The 20,704-nt window shown below is 35.3% G+C and overlaps 1 protein-coding gene across 1 annotated transcript in view; it reads left to right on the top strand.

The window, feature by feature from the left end:
• Window positions 1–20,704, top strand: part of LOC127974624 (plexin-C1) — a 117,916-nt gene that overhangs the window by 53,348 nt on the left and 43,864 nt on the right. The window contains exons 2-4 of the mRNA XM_052578031.1: window positions 1,735–1,860; window positions 3,139–3,273; window positions 10,694–10,794. Of these exons, the coding sequence (XP_052433991.1) occupies window positions 1,735–1,860; window positions 3,139–3,273; window positions 10,694–10,794 (362 nt within the window). The remainder of the gene's footprint in view (window positions 1–1,734; window positions 1,861–3,138; window positions 3,274–10,693; window positions 10,795–20,704) is intronic.

Raw genomic sequence — 20,704 nt, 5'->3', positions numbered from 1 at the left:
CATTTGTTCTGTTAGATACACATTTTAATGTTTAACTAACTCTTTTTTTTTAATTAATAGATTTTTAAACTGCAACTTCCTCTACAAAGTTTACACTGTTCATGTTCAGCCATTGGCCCATCCTCCAAAGGACACTGATGTGCGCCATAGACAACCACAACCAGAGCATAAGCTTCACTCTTCACCACAAATCATAACCAAAAGATAGACATGCATAAATACTGAACCTTTAATTCGAACGCTAATAGAACATTTCCAAGTAAAACAAAACATATTTGGGCATTAGCCTATACAGTATGTTTAGGCCACTGGAAAAACTGTGATAAAACACAAAAATAGGCCTATTGTGTTTAATTGTTGCTTTACAAACCTTTATCTTCATTGGTTAATTTATAATGTTTAGGCTTGCTTTTAAATATGCAGATAAATGCAAAACACGTAACAAGCATCATTTTTTTTTTCTTGCACTCAAGTAAACTTTCAAATGATTTGAGTAAACGTTCAACTCAGTACCCACAGCACTCAACACACTTTTGTCAGTAGTTTTTATACCCCTGCCCTCATTTTAACCATGTTACTTTCACATCCATCCACTTCACCCGTGGATGCACCTGAGAATAGTTGATCGCTGTGACAAGATATTATCAATTCAGCTGCTCACCAGATATGCAAGACGAGAGGATACTTACTTGGAACACTTCTACTTTTGAAATATTGCATTTGCGGTGTAATGGTGAACTTTGATTCAGACATCAAGGACTTTGTAGTTGGTAACAGTAAGTTATTTGTTCTTACAAACCATCGAATACATCAGATGAGCCACAATCTTTATGAAGAAAACAGGAAAGACATCACTAAAGCCTCTGAACACAACAGAGTCAACATTCTGGTGCCTTTTGACGCCAACAGCACATTGATAACGTGTGGGACATTTAACAATAGATATTGTGAGGTTCTTGATATAAATGACATTACAAACAGTATTTACTATGAAAGTAATCTACTGATAGGACCTCGACAGGATGAGAAATCTGTTGCCTTCATAATCGGTACAAGTAGCAGTAGGTACCTTTTGGTTGGGAAAAAAGACAAAGATGCAAAACAAGATACCAAGTATTCTGTTGTTATCTTGTGGAACACTTTAGACTCTCAATTTGGTGGGATTTTCTCAAGAATAGCTGAAGGATCAGATGCCATGATTCAGAGCACTGTGAGAGATGTGGAGTTTGTTGATGGATTCCAGAGAGTTTCACCCTCAGAATCTTACTTATTTCTGAACACAAAGACTGACTCCGAGAGGAAAGTGCTCGTCCTGTGGATGAACTGCTCGAAAGGAAAAAAGACAGAAATCATCAAATCCCTACAGGCTTCAAGGATACGATGCTGCAGTGATAAAGCTCGTCCAGTGCTCGTCGCCAGCACCGTTATTCCCTCAGTGAACAGAGTTATTTGGGCAGGTGTGTTCAGTGCACAGAATCAGCAGGATCCAGAGAACAGCGCGCTGGCTCTGTACGACATCAGTCATGTTAAAGGACGAGTGAAGGGCTTCTGTCATAATGGTGAAAATCCATGTGGCTCTGAGGCTGGAAACTGCATTCATACACGTTTTTTAAATGAGAACAGCATTTCACCTTACTGAGACTTGAATAACAATTGTAATAGAGTGATGCATGATAAAGGTAATTGTACTGTTCACTAAAGTCATATAAATTAATTTTGTTGTTTGTGTTTCAGAGTGATACTGAACTTCAGCCGCTCTCTGTGGTGTTCAAGTACAGCTCAATGTCAGCAGTGGCAGCAGTTAGAAGTGGATCCTGGATTGTGCTGTTCATAGGAACCAGTGATGGCCAGCTCATAAAGGTCTCCTTTATATTTTATTTTTCAATAGTTTCTTAGATGATATCCTCAATATTTGGAAAACACTAAAGCCCCTTTCACACTGCCATTCCGGGAAATACACAGGTAAAGTGTTCCTGCAATTGTTCCCGGGTTAGATCTGGTTTTGTTCACACAGCGCTCGTCCCGGGTCGAACCCCGCAATGTTACTAGGTCCCGACCCGGGTTCAATGCAGTAATCAATCCCGGGACGTGGTTGCTTTCACACAGAAATATTGCGGGTCCGATGTGCTTAAGTAGGTTGCATTGTATGCTGGGTTTGTGGGCCCTTATCCATGATGATGAAAAATGGACTCAATTTTCATAATAACATTAAAATTATATAACTACTGCAAACACAACATGTGGTTTCTTTTTAAGAGAATGTCATGTGATGTCAGAGAACAAAAAAGTTTATTATAGTATAAATAATTATAGGGTAAATAGTGCTTTGTATTTCACAACTACCCATGTATAACCATGTATAAACATTTATTCAGTTGCTATAAAAATCAATGTAAAATTTGTGACAGAGAAATTTGCATCATTGAATTGGACATTTACGTGGAAAATATAAATAAATTAAGTGGTAACACTTTACAATACATTGTCATTTGTTAACATCATAATGCATTAACTAACATGAACTAAAAATGAACAATATATTAGTTACAGTAGTTATAATCTTTGTTAATGCTAGTTAATGGAAACCGTTATTCATTGTTCATGTTAGTTCACAGCGCATTAACTAATGTTAACAAATACAACTTTTGATTTTAATAATGTAGTAGTAAATGTTGAAATTAAGATCAAAGAAGATTAATAAATGCTGTAGAAGTATTGTTCATGCTTAGTTCATGTTATCTAATACAGTTAACTATTTAACAAACGAATCTTACCCATTCATTTAAACACGAATATAGAATTATTGAAGGATTACTTTTTTTGCATCTTTGTCAGTATTGTTAGATTTTTAGATGTTAACTCTTAATATTATAAACCTTATTAAAATTCTAAGAAATATGCATCAATAAGTATTGTGAAACACAGTAAGCATTTCAAATAGCAAAAAAATAAAATAAAAAAAACTAAAAACATCTGTTCACTGACTTTTTTTTCTTCTTCTTCATTTTTGTGGAATCTGTTAATATGTACTTTATATACCAGCAATGAATATCAAAATTAATAAAATTTAATGAATAAAGCACCACAGTCATAATGATTTGGCTGAACTTCGGATAATGATGCTGTTTGTTTTTCTAGCTTGTGTTGGATGAGAAATTCACTCCAGGCTGTCCAACAGTGCTTTTCAAATCTGATGATGAACGAGCAGTGTTTCCCAGAATGCACTTTGATCCAGTAGATTTCAATCATATCTACATAGCTCTGAAGAAACAGGTGAGGATTAAAACTGTACATTTAATAAAAAGTGTCAACATTGAATTTGAAAATGAAATTGCTTAATCACTAAAAGTTGTACTTGAGGCACACTCAGTGAAACTATTCATTCATATACTGAATCTTCAGATCAAGTCCTCAAAGCTCAGTGTTTTCACTCAATTTTTCACCCTAGCATTTCTGTTTACAGCTCTTTGTAAATTTATATTGAATATTCACACAAGTCAAGTCACCTTTATTTCTACACTCTCATAAAAGCTGTCACAGTGGCACCTTTTCAAAAGGTATACATTTAATACCTTTTATCTACTAATATGTAACTTTAAGTTAAAAAATATGGACATTTTAGGTGCAAAGATGTACTTACTGAAAAGTGACAGCTTTTGTACCTTCTTTTCTGAGAGAATGTAATGATTTATACAGTAGAGACCAAATTAAATTGACAAACTCCTGTGCTTCACTGCATGCTGAACAAGCAAAAGATACAAGATAGTAGTGATTTACATTTATCATATCTGTCTGTAGCTTGTTGTGTATATGGCTAATGGTTTGATGTTTGTCTGTGTGTAGTTACAGTGCAAAAAAAACAAGAGTTAAAATAGTTTTGAAAGAAGTATTTGCTTTTGCAAGAGATGTGTTATAGAGGGGAAAGGGTAAAGGATTTTATTGTCATTCCAAAGCATTGTACATGAGCTGGAACGAAATTAGGTACTGAGGCCCGGTTAAAACCATTCACAATAAATAACTAACTACACATCAATAAATACAATAGATAAAATAACAAATAATACAAGCCCATATTAATATATGGGTACAGTCTCTCCACACACTAAAAACCCTTAAAAATTAGCAGCATAGTAATAAAGTTAGTGCAATCTAATTTAGGACAGCAAGTTCAGTTTATCAATTCTGTAGTTGTCAATGTTAAAAAGTCTCACGGCTTCTGGATAGAAGCTGTTTTTTAACCTTGATGTCCTGGCTCTGATGCCGCGCAGCCTCCTGTCTGAAGGAAGAGTGTCAAATAGTCTATTGGCAGGGTGAGAGAAGTCTTTCATGATACTTGCAGCCCTAGTCTTGCATCTGTTGATGTATATATCTCCAGTTGCAGGGAGACTACAACCGATGACTTTCTCTGCCGTCTTAACCACACGCTGTATTGCCTTCCTCTCTGTTACAGAGCAGTTTCCATACCACACTGTTATACAAGATCTTAGGATGCTCTCCACCACACACCTATAAAAAGATGTGAGAACTGTAGTTCCCAAGCCAGCCTTTTTAAGCCTCATCAGAAAAAGACAGCCTTTGATGAGCCTTTTTTACCAGACTATTACAGTTGGAGTTATGTTTTGCTTGTTGTGTGCATTTTGTGGTTTTGCATGTAAAGTTTAGAGAAAAGATGATTTATTATTTTCTTATATTGAAAAGTGAGTGCAGTAGTGTTTTTTTTTTTATTCCTTTCTGCTCATGTTTTTTGATGCAATTAAGAAGAGTGTCTGTGGTTTCGTGTGCTAAATAAATCACTCTGAAAGACTGCAGGGCTGCTCTGGATCCTCTCTGTGGCTGGTGTGTGAACACACACAGGTCAGATTGATATCTGTTGCACGTATTAAAAAAAAACAAAAAACAAGGAGATTTTAATATGCTCGATTAGTTAAAAAAATGAATATCCAACCTGGCATAACAGCTCAATATTATATATTTCTGTTTGTCTAGATGCTCCACCCAAGAGGAATGTTTGAAATCTTCATGGGTGTCCATCCCAAAAGACTCCCTCCAGAAACAGCTAGTTTCTTTTCAGGTTTGGGCAGAGAAATCTTCCAACAAGGTATTATTATATTAGCTTCAAATAAAACCGTTTTTCATTGCATTGAAAATATATTAGCAAATGCTGCTGACCAATCAATGCCCTCTTCTAAACATATTACTCTATTTCTCTTCTTGAGTCAGGAGAGCACAGGAAATCCTGCCTTCTCATGTATCTTCAACACAGGAACCATGAACCTGTGTGACAGGTCTGATCCACCTGCAGTTTTCCCAAACTGCTCCTGTAGTTTTTCTGTTTTTTCTGACCAGCTACATTATACCAGAGGTTTGTTCTCTGTCAGTTCTCAGTCAATGTAATATGCACTTTCATGACTTAACATACTTAAGAAGCAGCGCACAGAGGAAGGGCTTGAATGAAGCCTGTTTGGCTCAAGATGAAAAAAATATTAGAGGCTATAACGCCAAAAGATCATTACATTAAATGACCCTGAGCTCTTGTCATGTGTTCCACTTCTTTGTTTTGAAGTGCTGCTCATTTTATTTAGAAATGTTAAAATGGAGTTGCCATTGCCCTTATGTCTCGTGGTCCGCCATTTGAATATGCCTGTTAACTGTGGTTGTGTTTTTATTTATATTTTATCATGAGTATAGATACCGTGAAGGTAAAGTATGTACATGTTTCCTGAACCACGTGTTTGTGGCTAAAAATATGTTTAAATGAAGTCAAAACAAGGCAGTGATGTTTGGTATCAATATCAGTTAACCATAGTAGCCAAGGCAAGCTGAGTGATGTTATTAAGTACAGTGCTTTTCCATTCATCGAGAGATAACTGCAGGTTTGGAGCAGTGACCATGGCAAAAGATCAGGGCATGGATAAAGGGCTTTCTAATTTGGTGAGACAGGGTAGCTGCAGAGCGGAGTAATGGGTGTAAGGTAGTGTGCTGAAAGGTGAATGCTACAAACAGTGTGAACTTTTATAAACATCTGTTTGGCCATTATCTTTTAAATGCATCATTGTGCAAAAAAAAATATGAGCTCTCTGCATAAAGACTAACAGATGGCAGATCAACGTGCTACTTCTCTACACTTCTTCTACAAATTCAAAAGAGTGTGAAAAGGTGTACACACTCAAAAGAGTGTACTACACACTCAAAATCACACTCACTGATCCAGATTTCACAGAATTCACCACATTACAGCTGGCCAATGATCTACAGGTGAACATTCAGGTAAAAAAAACTTCTTCAGAAGAGCTAGATCTGTTTACCTAGAATTCGAGCTGGCATTGATGGGACTAACTATTCTTTTGGGACTCTGTTTCTCAGAAAAGGGCAGATATGTTGAATTTGAGTATGAATGAGGTGATTGTGATGGGTCTACAGGGAGATCAGAAGTATCCATGTATTTTGGAGACGATTGATTCCAATGCCATCATCTGTAAGATTAAAAGAGAATCAGGACACGTCCGAACAGTGGACTCACTCACTGTGAGTATGTGTTTTGGGTATTTTCAATTCCTTGGATTTTTTTTAAGTAAATTTCGACTTGATAACACTGCTGTGTTAAGTTTAATATAAATCTTTTGTAAACTTAAGTTAGATTTACATAAAGATGAAAAGAAACTTCTTTCATTGTCATTTCAGATCACGGTTGGGAATTATGTTCTCGGGATGAGTAATACAAAGAATCTGTTCTGCCTCAGTCCACACAATACACCTGGCCATATATGAAGGAAAAATTATGCTCAACATCTTTCTGGGAAAAGAAAAAATGTAAAATCTTTTTTTATACCAAAGACTAGAGACATCTATAAAAAGAATTATAATTCTATAAGTTGTTTTAAATGTATATTTCAGCTTTAACTGATACAATATGTTTTATTTTATGTTCCCTGTAATTCATAAAGAATATGATATAATGCTGTTTACATAATTAGGCTATAATATAGGCTATAATATAATAGTGTATAAATAAGAGATGGACTGTCAAACATCTCCTGTCAGAGTCAATCTGTGTCTGAACAGCAGGTGGCGCTATCTACTCATTTATTATACACTGTAGAAACAGGACAGGTTTGTTACTGCAATACAATTATTCTGATGTCGAAGATACTGATTTTATTTTATTTTTCATCGTACACCTAAATTATTTAGCTGTTATTCATTTAATAGAAAACAGACCTAACACTGTGATTAAATATGTTATTTCATGAAGTCCATAAAACTCATTCTTCTTCACTGCTTTGGTTTAAAAAAAAAAGTTTGATACAGTACGAATACCCCCCCCCCCAAAAAAAGATAGATAGATAGATAGATAGATAGATAGATAGATAGATAGATAGATAGATAGATAGATAGATAGATAGATAGATAGATAGATAGATAGATAGATAGATAGATAGATAGATAGATAGATAGACCTCATTTTAGGTCTATCTATCTATCTATAGATTTGTTGGTGTGTTGCGCGGAAGTCATCTGCGAGTCGCGGTTTTCACTTTGGTCGACTTCACAAGTGCGCGCGTCTGAGAGAAGTTGATCTCACTGTGACAAGATCTCTAAACCTCAGCTGCTCATCAGATAAGATGAGAAGATTACTTGGAATACTTTTACTTTTGAAATATTGCAATTGCGGTGATGTGCATGACTTCGATGGAGATATCAAGGACTTTGTAGTTGGTAACAGTAAGTTATTTGTTCTTACTGATCATCGACTACATCAGATGAGTCTCAATCTTTATGAGGAGAAGAGGAAAGACATCACTAAAGCCACTGAACACAACAGAGTCAACATTCTGGTGCCTTTTGATGAAAACAGCACATTGATAACGTGTGGGACATTTAAAGAAGGATATTGTGAGGTTCTTGATATAAATGACATTACAAACAGTATTTACTATGAAAGTGATATACTGATAGGACCTCGACAAGATGAGAAATCTGTTGCCTTCATAATCGGTACAAGTAGCAGTAGGTACCTTTTGGTTGGGAATAAAGACGACGATGCAAAACTTCAAGATACCAATTATTCTGTTGTTACCTTGTGGAACACTTTAGACTCTCAACCAGGTGGGATTTTCTCAAGAATGGCAGAAGGAGTAAATGCCATCATTGAGAGCACTGTGAGAGATGTGGAGTTTGTTGATGGATTCCAGAGAGTTTCACCCTCAGAATCTTACTTATTTCTCAACACAAAGACTGACTCCGAGAGGAAAGTGCTCGTCCTGTGGATGAACAGCTCTAAAGGAAAAAAGGGAGACATCATCAAATCCCTACAGGCTTCAAGGATACAATGCTGCAGTGATAAAGCTCGTCCAGTGCTCGTCGCCAGCACCGTTATTCCCTCAGTGAACAGAGTTATTTGGGCAGGTGTGTTCAGTGCACAGAATCAGCAGGATCCGGAGAACAGCGCGCTGGCTCTGTACGACATCAGTCATGTTAAAGGACGAGTGAAGGGCTTCTGTCCTAATGGTGAAAATCCATGTGGTTCTGAGGTTGGAAACTGCATTCATACACGTTTTTAAATGAGAACAGCATTTCACCTTACTGAGACTTGAATAACAATTGTAATAGAGTGATGCATGATAAAGGTAATTGTACTGTTCACTAAAGTCATATAAATTAATTTTGTTGTTTGTGTTTCAGAGTGATACTGAACTTCAGCCGCTCTCTGTGGTGTTCAAGTACAGCTCAATGTCAGCAGTGGCAGCAGTTAGAAGTGGATCCTGGATTGTGCTGTTCATAGGAACCAGTGATGGTCAATTCATAAAGGTCTCCTTTATATTTTATTTTTCAATAGTTTCTTAGATGCTATGCTCAGTATATTTGGAAAACACTAAGTAGGTTGCATTGTATGCTGGGTTTGTGGGCCCTTTATTATAGTATAAATAATTATAGGGTAAATAGTGCTTTGTATTTCACAACTACCCATGTATAACCATGTATAAACATTTATTTAGTTGCTATAAAAATCAATGTAAACAAAATTTGTGACAGAGAAATTTGCATCATTGAATTGGACATTTACGTGGAAAATATGAATAAATTAAGTGGTAACACTTTACAATACATTGTCATTTGTTAACATCATAATGCATTAACTAACATGAACTAAAAATGAACAATATATTAGTTACAGTAGTTATAATCTTTGTTAATGCTAGTTAATGGAAACAGTTATTCATTGTTCATGTTAGCTCACAGTGCATTAACTAATGTTAACAAATACAACTTCTGATTTTAATAATGTAGTAGTAAATGTTAAAATTAAGACTAAATAAGATTAATAAATTCTATAGAAGTATTGTTCATGCTTAGTTCATGTTATCTAATATAGTTAACTATTTAACAAACAAACCTTATTGTAAAGTATTACCCACTAATTTAAATACGAATATAGAAATATTGAAGCATTACTTTTTTTGCATCTTTGTCAGAATTGTTAGATTTTCTTTGCCTCCTAACTTTTAATATTATAAATTTTATTACAATTATAAGAAATATGCATCGTGAAGTATTGTAAAATGCAGTGTCTGAAAGTGTCTGAAATAGCAAAAAAAAAAAAAAAAAAAAACATGTATTCACTGACTTATCTTTCATTTTTGTGGAATATGTTAATAATGTGTATTTTATATCCCAGCAATGAACATTTTCATGAACAAAATTTCATGAATAAAGCACCACAGTCATAATGATTTGGCTGAACTTCGGATAATGATGCTGTTTGTATTTGTAGCTTGTGTTGGATGAGAAACTCACTCCAGGCTGTCCAACAGTGCTGTTTAAATCTGATGATGAACGAAAAGTGTTTCCTAGAATGCACTTTGATCCAGTAGATTTCAAACATATTTACATCGCTCTTAAGAGACAGGTGAGGATTAAAACTGTACATTTAATAAAAAGTGTCAACATTGAAAATGAAAATGAAATTGCTTACTCACTAATAATTGTACTTGAGGCACACTCAGTGAAACTATTCATTCATATACTGAATCTTCAGATCAAGTCCTCAAAACTCAGTGTTTTCACTCAATTTTTCACCCTAGCATTTCTGTTTACAGCTCTTTGTAAATATATACTCAATATTCATACAAGTTAAGTCCCCTTTATTTCTACACTGTCAGAAAAAAAGGTACAAAAGCTGTCACAGTGGCACCTTTTCAAAAGGTATACATTTAATACCTTTTATCTACTAATATGTAACTTTAAGTTAAAAATAAGGACATTTTAGGTGCAAATATGTACTTACTGAAAAGTGACAGCTTTTGTACCTTCTTTTCTGAGAGAATGTAATGATTTATAAAATAGAGACAAGTTCAAATTGATAAACTCCTGTGCTCCACTGCACAAGCAAAAGATACAAGATATTAGTGATTTTCATTTATCATATCCGTTTTTAGTTTGTTGTGTATATGGCTAATGGTTTGATGTTTGTTTGTGTGTAGTTATAGTGCAAAAAAACACAATTTTATAAGAGTTAAAATAGTTTTGAAAGAAGTATTTGCTTTAGCAAGAGATGCGTTAAGTTTTGCTTGTTGTGTGCATTTTGTGGTTTTGCGTGTAGAGTTTAGAGAAAAGATGATTTATTGTTTTCTTATATTGAAAAGTGAATGCAGTAGTGTTTATTTTTTCTTTCTGCTCATGTTTTTTGATGCAGTTAAGAAGAGTGTCTGTGGTTTCGTGTGCTAAATACATCACTCTGAAAGACTGCAGAGCTGCTCTGGATCCTCTCTGTGGCTGGTGTGTGAACACACACAGGTCAGATTGGTATCTTTTGCACGTAAAAAAAAAAAAAATTAATATGTCAGCTTGGTAAATATATATATATATATATATATATATATATATATATATATATATATATATATATATATATCCAACCTGGCATAACAGCTCAATATTATATATTTCTGTTTGTGTAGATGCTCCACCCAAGAGGAATGTTTGAAATCTTCATGGGTGTCCATCCCAAAAGATTCCCTTCAGAAAAAGCTAGTTTCTTTTCAGGTTTGGGCAGAGAAATCTTCCAATAAGGTATTATTATATTAGCTTCAAGTAAAACCATTTTTCATTGCATTGAAAACATATAAGCAATTTCTACTGACCAATCAATGCTCACTCCTACACAGATTACTCTACATCTATCTTTGAGTCTGGAGAGCACAGGAAATCCTGCCTTCTCATGTACCTTCAACACAGGAACCATGAACTTGTGTGACGAGTCTGATCCACCTGCAGTTTTCCCAAACTGCTCCTGTAGTTTTTCTGACCAGATTCTATACACTGGAGGTTGGTTCTCTGTCAGTTCTCTGGCAATTTAATGTTCACTTTCATGACTTAACACACTTAAAGCAACTGAATGTTTTTTTTTTTTTTTTTTTTAACATCCTACAGTTAATAAATAAACCACTTTAGTAATTACATGGGATAGCTGTATATGTGCATTTAATTAATTAATTAATTATTTATTTTCCTTTTTTAATTAATTTATTTTTTGCTGCCGTAAAGCAATCTGCTCTTTTTACTGAATTTTCTTACCTACTCACAAAACTTACCAACTCCCAGAACAGATGTTTGGGGTGGTCAGTGTACCAAAAGAATGATTTTGAGACAGATATTTCAAGGTAAAAAATGAAAGTTGCTTTAAATAAACTTGTTTTAAACTTAAATAAAAGTGTTTCATGTCACATTAAGTTTCACTTTAAAGTGCTTTTAAAATTATTTAAATATTATTTTGCTGTGCTTTAAAGTACACTTATTTTGAAGTGTAAATACTACAGCACAAGTGCTTGAGTATAATTTTAACTGCAGTGTGTTAAAAACGGCTGTACATCATGCAGTCTGAATAGTGCACTGTCTTTAAGGGATTTTGTTCCAGTTTTCTATTATGTTCTGCCAAAAACATTTGTCATTTTGATTTCTTCATCCTGTTCCTAGACTATTCAAAATGTCGTCCTACATTCCCAGCACGTTATTCAAGGGTCAAATTAAAAAGAGCAGTCTTACACAACTCTGACACCACAGCACTCATTAAAGCAGACAGAGCAGTTTAATAGACAGAGAAACATCATCAAACAATAAAGCAGTCATTTATTTTCTTCTATGTGAGCAAACCACTAACAAGCCCAAATTCTGAAAGTCAAATATTAGGGGACTTTACAACTCTTCTGCTCTTACATTAAAAATAATGTGGATAAAAGGCAGTTGCGAAATAGCAGGAAGAAAGAGTAAATACCCAACAGAGCACTCAGAAATGAGCAATACATATGATAACAACATGAAATAACACATCCTAATCACACTCATGCAAACAGTAATTCACAACTGAAATGTATCAATAATATTTTTGCAGTTGATTTCTCACTTACACACAGGGACTTCTAGCTTTGATTCAGTAATATTTGTGTGTGTGTGTGTGTGTGTGCATACGTGTGTGTGTGTGTGTGTGTGTGTGTGTGTGTGTGTCTGTATGTTGTAGGGAAGAAATTATTTATAAATTCTGTGACCACAGAGCACATCTACACAACTGTTATTTCCTTTCACTCTCTCAGCAACCATAACCATGGTAGTAAACCTCATGACACGTCTGAAACCAATACATTTTATGATAGAGTTTCAACTTTTTAAGTATCTTCTAAAAAATGTCTGCTAAATGCATAAATGAAGTTCTTGTAACAAGATTCGGGAGGAGCGCGTCAGATACTTAGCCTAATCAACACAGGTGGACCACAATCTAGTAATCGATCTCACAGTATAAATATTGCTTACTTACCTCTATCCATTGACAGTTAATCAGCATCCCTCCTCCACCCCATCTCCTCACTTCGAGCTCACTTTATAAATAGACGGGGCCATTCCCGAGCTCGGAGCCCTTCCTCGGACAGCACGCCAAATACGCATACCATACCTCAGCTAATTATATGTAAGCGTGAACTCGTGAAATGTGGTATCAATGAGAGTAGTCCTGATCAACCTGTCTGAGTTTATTTTATAGTAATGACTAACTGTATACAGAAAGCCATGTAATAACATTTTTATTCTGGTTACTTTTTGGTAATCTATTCAGGTTTACCCATTTCAGCTGAAGTGACTGTTGAGGATCAGAAGATCACAGAGATGCTGATGCTGAAAAACTGCCTGAATATCAAAGATAATTCACTGAATGCTTCTTATACACAGTAAGAAATGCAGAGCCTAAAAGAGTTTTAAAAGAAATTATTAATTTTAAAAAATGCTGTGAAGTGGTTGAACACATTTCAGGTGTGGGATGAAGTCACGGTGTAGCTTTAATTAAATGCAGGTGTGTGCAGTGTGTCTCATCTGGGTGTCACTGGTCCTCTTCCTCCAAGCGTTGTGATTGGACACATGGAAGTGGGCTGCAGTTACACACACAGGTGAGACAATGTGTAACCTACATTCTAGTTCTTCAGTATATCTGTATTTGGGAAAAACCTTAATAAACTTAGATTAATTCAGTGTTGATAGCTGAACTGTCATTGTGTTGACTGAATGAACTCAGGAATGACATGAGCTGCTCTTTCTTTACTCTTTAGGATGAATGTAAATATCTTCTCTCTGAGATGGTCTACAATGTAAGTGTCACACTGATTATGTGCCCAATGTCACAGGATAGGGACGTTGTTTTTTCAGTATGTTCCTATTTCAAATGAATATGACTTTAGAAGAGTCTGAGGTTTTTGTTTCCTCATTTGAGAAACTATTTGTCACAATTATTATTCTTTAAAAATTATATATAATATTTTATTTATTCAAATTAACAATATATTTATAAATTATATAATCAATTATAACTTTTTATATAGTAAGTTATTAAATTAATTTTAACTTCTGTTATTTTGTTTATATTCAGTTTTTGTTATTGTTTTGTAACTGAGTGCACCCTTTGGTGTTTTGTAGAAGCCAGAGATTCTGTCTCTGGAGCCGAACAAGATTTCTTTCCATGGCAGAAACAATGTTTTACTAAGAGGAAGGAACCTGGAATCTGTTACTAAAATCCGTATTCAAGGGGATCTGGAGTGCATTCCTAAAGAGTGAGACTCTGTGTTTGTTTAGTGGTGTATATATGAATGTGTGTAGGTTCAGATAAATCATACTGTATATCTCTTCCTTCAGATCTCCAGTGTTTGATCGCTCCAGTGACACGTTAAGGTTCCACATTCCTCCCAGTGGAACTAAAGGAACAGTGAAAGTGTGTGTTGTTACTCCTGACGACCGTTGTCATGGTAACAGCATCATCACTTACAGTTCTCAGCCCAGCTGCACTGGAATACAGCCCACAGTCAGCTGGAGCAGGTCAGACCACTTCAGACCGCTGTCTGATCAATTTCCACACACATGCTTTTCTATCATTGTTGATTGTTGTTTTTTTTCATGAATTTATGACATTTGTAGTGTGATTATTAAGTACACTTTTTATTTTTACCATACTCACTCAAAAATATTTTGATTTATTTAAGTTTTCTATATTTAATGTATTGCTGATTATATATTATCTTATTTATTATTATATATAATAAGGATGGAGCACCTTAAACTCAACCTTGCCAAGACAGAAGTGCTTGTGGTTTCATCAAACCCATCGTTTCATCACAATTTCACCATCAAATTAGGCACATCAACCATAACTCCTTCAGAAACAGCCAGAAACCTTGGAGTTATGATTGATGATCAGCTGACTTTCTCAGACCACATTGCTAAAACTGTCCAGTCCTTCAGATTTGCTTTATTCAACATCAAGAAGATCAGACCCTTTCTTTTGGAACATGCTGCACAACTCCTTGTTCAAGCTCTTGTTCTGTCCAGGCTGGACTATTGCAATGCTGTCTTGGCAGGTCTTCCAGCCAGTTTTATCAAACCTTTACAATTAATCCAAAACCACAGACTCTGCACCCCTTTACTTAAATTCATAAATTCAGATTAATATGCCCTCTAGAAGCTTTCGTTCTTCAAGTGAACATCACTTTATACACAAATCTGGCGAAACACGAAGTAAAGTAGCGCCGCCATTACTGCGTGCCTTGCTGCTAAGGAAGTAGCAGAAGTTGGTCCCATAGGCGGCTGTAGCAGATGTTAGCTGTACAAAAAGTTATTTTTATTGAGTTTTTTTAGTACGTATGCTGTCCAGTGATTCTGGGAAGAGCGTGTTGTGTGGCTGGCTGTTTTAACAACAGCACAAAACTACAGGCCTGGAATAAAACCATTTGTGAAATTCACGAACCATTGTTGCACATTGACTACCCATGTTTATGGCCATTCGGATTACACAGAGTTCCTGGTCGAGCAGAGGAGTATTTATTGTTTGAATTTCATAATAAAATTGACAGAATCTGAGAGTTTTTTTTCTATCATAAGTAACCTGCTATGTCTAGTCTGTCGGTCTCCTTGTCCTCTTGGCTTCGCGATTTTTCTGTGCATGAGAAAATGGATGTGTGGCGTGTGAAAAGCGTCAATTGCGTGTGTCTCACATTTTATTGCATTTGTCTTAGTTGTTTGAAGAGTAAAAAAAAAACCTGTGGGTCTTAACGCAATTGCAATTGGCAAGTTGGTCGGACTAAAAGGGGAAAAAAAATAATTATTGGGTCGGGTTAAGAATATTTTTAAGGATGGTCTAATAGTTATTTGAAACTTGTGAACATATTAGCAACATAGCTAGTAATGACAGCGTTCTGTTTTATTGTTGTCATCAATTAATACACTTCTTAATTACATTACACATTTTTACATTATGTTGTCAAATAAATTACCTTTATCATTAAGTTTTTGCCACTGCCTGACATCATCTACCCAATGTTCCCTTTCACCAGACATTTTCTTTAATAAGCAGGATCCGCTTTCATTGAAATGTCATTAGAGGGCACCGGCGAGTGTCACACCGCCACACTTCGCAGGCACGCAGTAATGGCGGCAAGCAAGATGGCGGTGCCCATAGAGTTTGCGGCAGATTTGTGTACAGTGCCATCCCAAAGAAGCACAAATTCACTTTCACAGACTTTTAAATTAAATGTTTCCTCCTGGTGGAATGACCTGCCCAGCTCAATCCGAGCAGCTGAGTCCAGAATCGGCTTAAAACCCATCTCTTCCATCTTTATTAACTATTTTGACCCACCTTTTCTTTTCATTTATTATACGATTATAAAAAAAGACCTCTAACACTAGCTTGCTCTATTCTTTTTCTATTCTGTCTGTTTTCTTTTTATCTATTATATCTTTAAAAGCCCTTGCTACATGTACTGCGTTTAAGCTAACTGAGACTTGTTATAGCTCTTGTATGTCTTTGCTCTTTTGTTGTTTTTGATTGCTTCCACTGTCTTCATTTGTAAGTCGCTTTGGATAAAAGCATCTGCTAAATGACTTAATGTAATGTACTGTATTTAATAATATAGGACTATTATTTTATTCCATAAATTACTGATTTGGCCCCTCCCTGATTCTGAAGTGTGCTTTTTGGTCAAATTGTCTTGAATATCTCTTCAGTGGTGGAAGGAAGATTCATCTTCAGGGGAGCAATCTGGAATTAGTGGAGTCAGTTACTGTACTTCCCTCTAATAAAGTGATGAAAACACAACAATACAACACAAGCTCAGGGGTAAGATGTGTGCTTATTACTACAGCATTACGCTTAAAATTATCTATACCCTAAAGAGGATCCAGTCTAGCAGTTTACAGATTGTATCTGACATATCAACAATCAAACAGAACAGATTCACATGAGCTCTAGTTTGGCAGATTGTCATTACTTTGCTAGTATAATTATTAAATGTACTTAATCCACTTTGGATACTTATTAATTCAAACTAAATATTATTTATTTGATTATTCTATTTACACAGTTTGCATGTAGCGTCACTCTTTAAATGTCACATTGTATTAGATTGATATTTTCATTGTCTCTCTTTCTCAGGATGTGTGGTTTGACTCTGTTCCTTATGATGGCAGTGGTCAGTTTAGCTTGTTGTTGAATGTTGGGAACTCCACTGTGGACTGTGTGGATTATTTCTCTTATAAACCTGATCCTGAATTCACTGGATTCACCACCGTACAGGTGGCCAATGATCTACAGGTGAACATTCAGGTGAGTTTAGTGATACAGTGAGTTTAGCATCAGTGCACAGTCTGCATGTTGTGGCAAGCGTGGGTATTAAAAACTTCTCAGTAAATATTATTATGTTTCTGAACATCAGCATGTGAAACACACAAACCTCCAAATCATCTTACACTTTCTGTTTCTCAGAAAAAGACAGATATGTTGAATTTGAGTATGAATGAGGTGAATGTGACGGGTCTACAGGAAGATCAGCAGTATCTGTGTGTTTTGTTGAAGATTGAGTCCAATACCATTATCTGTAAGATTAAAGGAGAATCAGGAGCCGTCTCAGCAGTGGATTCACTCACTGTGAGTATGTTTTTTATATCTTCTTGCATAGATTATGGGAAGGACAATCTCATAGATTGATTTGATAACTGTCATTAATTCTACTCTGTTAAATTTAATCTTAACACCCAAAATCCAAAATATCATAATCTTGATCATAATCCTGGTCATCCTGAGATGTTTAATGAGCAAGACATTTCTTTCATTGTCATTTCAGATCAAAATTGGGAATTCTTCTATTTCCCTAAGAAAAACAACAAGGAATTGCCTATTTGTCTTGATATTATTTTCTTTCATATTCTTATTAATTTTTCTTATCTTTTGCATTTTGTTATTATTATTTCGGCGTTAACATCCGATCTGTTTTTCCTATTCAATGTCCACTGTAACAGCCACTGATATATATAAATATACACAAGTTTAATTGTGCTGTAAAGTTCTGCTTACTGTAGAGCTGTTCTCCAGACAGCAGGTGGCGCTTTATACTTACATATTATGATATACTGTAAAAACAATGTTCATTGAGGACTGCTCTGTTATATAGCATTGAAGTACAGTTATTTTGTATTAAAAGACTTTGTATCTTTTTCATTGTTCTCTTAGTAATCTGATAATTTTATGTTATCAGTATCCTGTAAAACAACATATAATTAAAGAAACATTTTTCTATGATCATTTCAAAGGCCTATTCAGATTACTACTCTACTTACATGATTTAACTCAGGTATTAATCCTTTTAGGCATAGAATTTTAATCATACATTATTGGCATGAATTGGTAATACATTTTATTAGCAAAACAATTCCTATAAACAATATAAATATAATTCTAAATATAATAAATACTGTGTGCAAAAATCGCCGCAGTTCAACAGAGAAAGTGCCCTGAAAGCTCTTTTGTGCTACTTTCTCAGTGCCCACACAGATTTCAAAATTTCACAAAATAGAAATATTCCTGATAAAAGAAAACCAAATGAGGGGCAAAACAAAGAAAAACTATTTATCGCAATGACTGCTCTGAATCTAACTATGGCACATAATTGATTTGATGATAGTTTCTCTATTATTCTGTCACTTGACATTACCTTTGAAAAGAAGAACTGCTTCAAAGAACTCCATTTACCATAATTATTCTAGTTGGATGCTAGAGCCCACAACAGCATACGTACTAAAAAAACTCAATAAAAATAACTTTTTGTACAGCTAACATCTGCTACAGCCGCCTATGGGACCAACTTCTGCTACTTCCTTAGCAGCAAGGCACGCAGTAATGGCGGCGCTACTTTACTTCGTGTTTCGCCAGATTTGTGTATAAAGTGATGTTCACTTGAAGAACGAAAGCTTCTAGAGGGCATATTAATCTGAAGTTATGAATTTAAGTAAAGGGGTGCAGAGTCTGTGGTTTTGGATTAATTGTAAAGGTTTGATAAAACTGGCTGGAAGACCTGCCAAGACAGCATTGCAATAGCCCACAAACACAGAGAAACACTCTTTCAATTACTTCTCATGCTTTGAGACACAATCCATCAGACAGTGATCAAAATAAAGGTATGATAGACTGCAATCACTATAACAACAAGAAGAGCTGCATTCCTGAGTTCTTCTCTTGCGGACGGATCAATAGCACATCATCCACTTCTTCTAATGTTCCAGGAAACATGAAGCATTTGCCAGGAGAAAGAAGCCACTTCTTCTCAGTTAGGCTATGTGTATTTATACACAGATCACTTAAAGTAATTCACTCTTTCTTTTGTTTTCTTTTGTAAAATAAGTCTCTTAGGCTCAACAAGGCTGAATCTATTTGATTAAAAATGCAGTAGAAACAGAAATATTCTAAAATCTTAATAAAACTTATTAGTGTTTTATTATAAAAAATTTGAATGATTTCTGAAGGATCATGTGACACTGAAGACTGAAGTAATGGTGCTTTGTCATTACAAGAATAATAACTTTTTGAAATACTTCCAAATACAGAACATAACAGACTTCTCTCAATCACGTTTATAAGTGAAATGCATCAGTTGACGACAAGCCTTCCAGGGAACTTGAGCCTCATTCATAGAAACTTCACTTCGCTCACACACACATAAACGCTCCCGTCGATCACAGCAGAGAACAAAGCAGTCCTGGACTCTCAGAAATTAACCCTGCTGAGGCTTTTTCTGAAAAGGGCATCTGCTTCCAATAAGCTCTGGTTAATACCTGTTATCTGCACATTCAGGGGTATGGAGATTTCCCAGAATCCTCATCTGAACCTCCCTCACAGATCCGACTCACAGACAGAGCACCACAGGCTCTCACCACGTCCCTGAGGAGACCCCAAAAGATTCATGTGCAGGAATGTATAGAAATATGGAAATATTTAGGAAACTGACAAATAATGAGCGTACATGTGTTTTACAAGCCTAAATAAACAGCGCCTATGATGAAAGAGGACAAGGTGTTCCGGTTTTTTTTTTTTTTTTTTTTTTGGAAGGACTGTGTGTGTTTTGAGCTTGTTCACCAAGAAAGTGACTTAAAACCAACAGCCTAAACAGTTCTCACAGGTGTCCGATTCACTTCCTGGCAGGTGACATGACAGATGACAGCTCTGTGCAAAGATATTCTGTTCAACTCTCTGTTCAAATCTGTGAGCAAACTTTTTTTTTTTTTATTAAATGCTCCATTAGCTATATAAAAACTATTTGTTAAGTAATAAATTAGACTGAACCACACTGTAGTACTTTTTCTCCAGACTAAATACAAGTGCCAAGAGCATGTGAAGAGCGTAATCAGAGAGAGACCAAACTGCAAGGCAAACAAACCGGCTTCCCCAACACTAATTTAGACTCAATAAATCTCATGTGACGAGGTGAGCTGAAGCGAAAGACTGAAAGAGAGAAGGAAACACAGACAGAAAGAAACAGTAGGTCAGCTAAAACATAAAAAAAATCCCATAGGCTTACACTGAAAAAGTATCACAGGTAATGTGGGGGGGGGGGGGGGGGGTTACTAAAGTCCTCCTGAAGTGAATCAATGAGTTTTTGTAAAAAAAATATATATATATATATATATATATATATATATATATATTAATATCCATATTTAATATCACTGTGGCTCAGTGGTAGAGCATTGCATTAGCAGCACAAAAGGATGTGGGTTTGATTCCCAGGTAAAAAAAAAAAAAAAAAAAAAACTTTATAAACCTTAATCTCTTCCACTAACTGTCAAACCCTTTAAATGCTTTGCTGACATACTTCTTAGAACTGTTTCATGTCTAGTTGTTTATGATTAC

The sequence above is a fragment of the Carassius gibelio genome, chromosome A4 (genome assembly GCF_023724105.1).
Source record: "Carassius gibelio isolate Cgi1373 ecotype wild population from Czech Republic chromosome A4, carGib1.2-hapl.c, whole genome shotgun sequence".
NCBI classification, from domain to species: domain Eukaryota; kingdom Metazoa; phylum Chordata; class Actinopteri; order Cypriniformes; family Cyprinidae; genus Carassius; species Carassius gibelio.
Note: the sequence above shows the minus strand (reverse complement) of the source record. Positions and strands in the feature narration are given on the sequence as shown.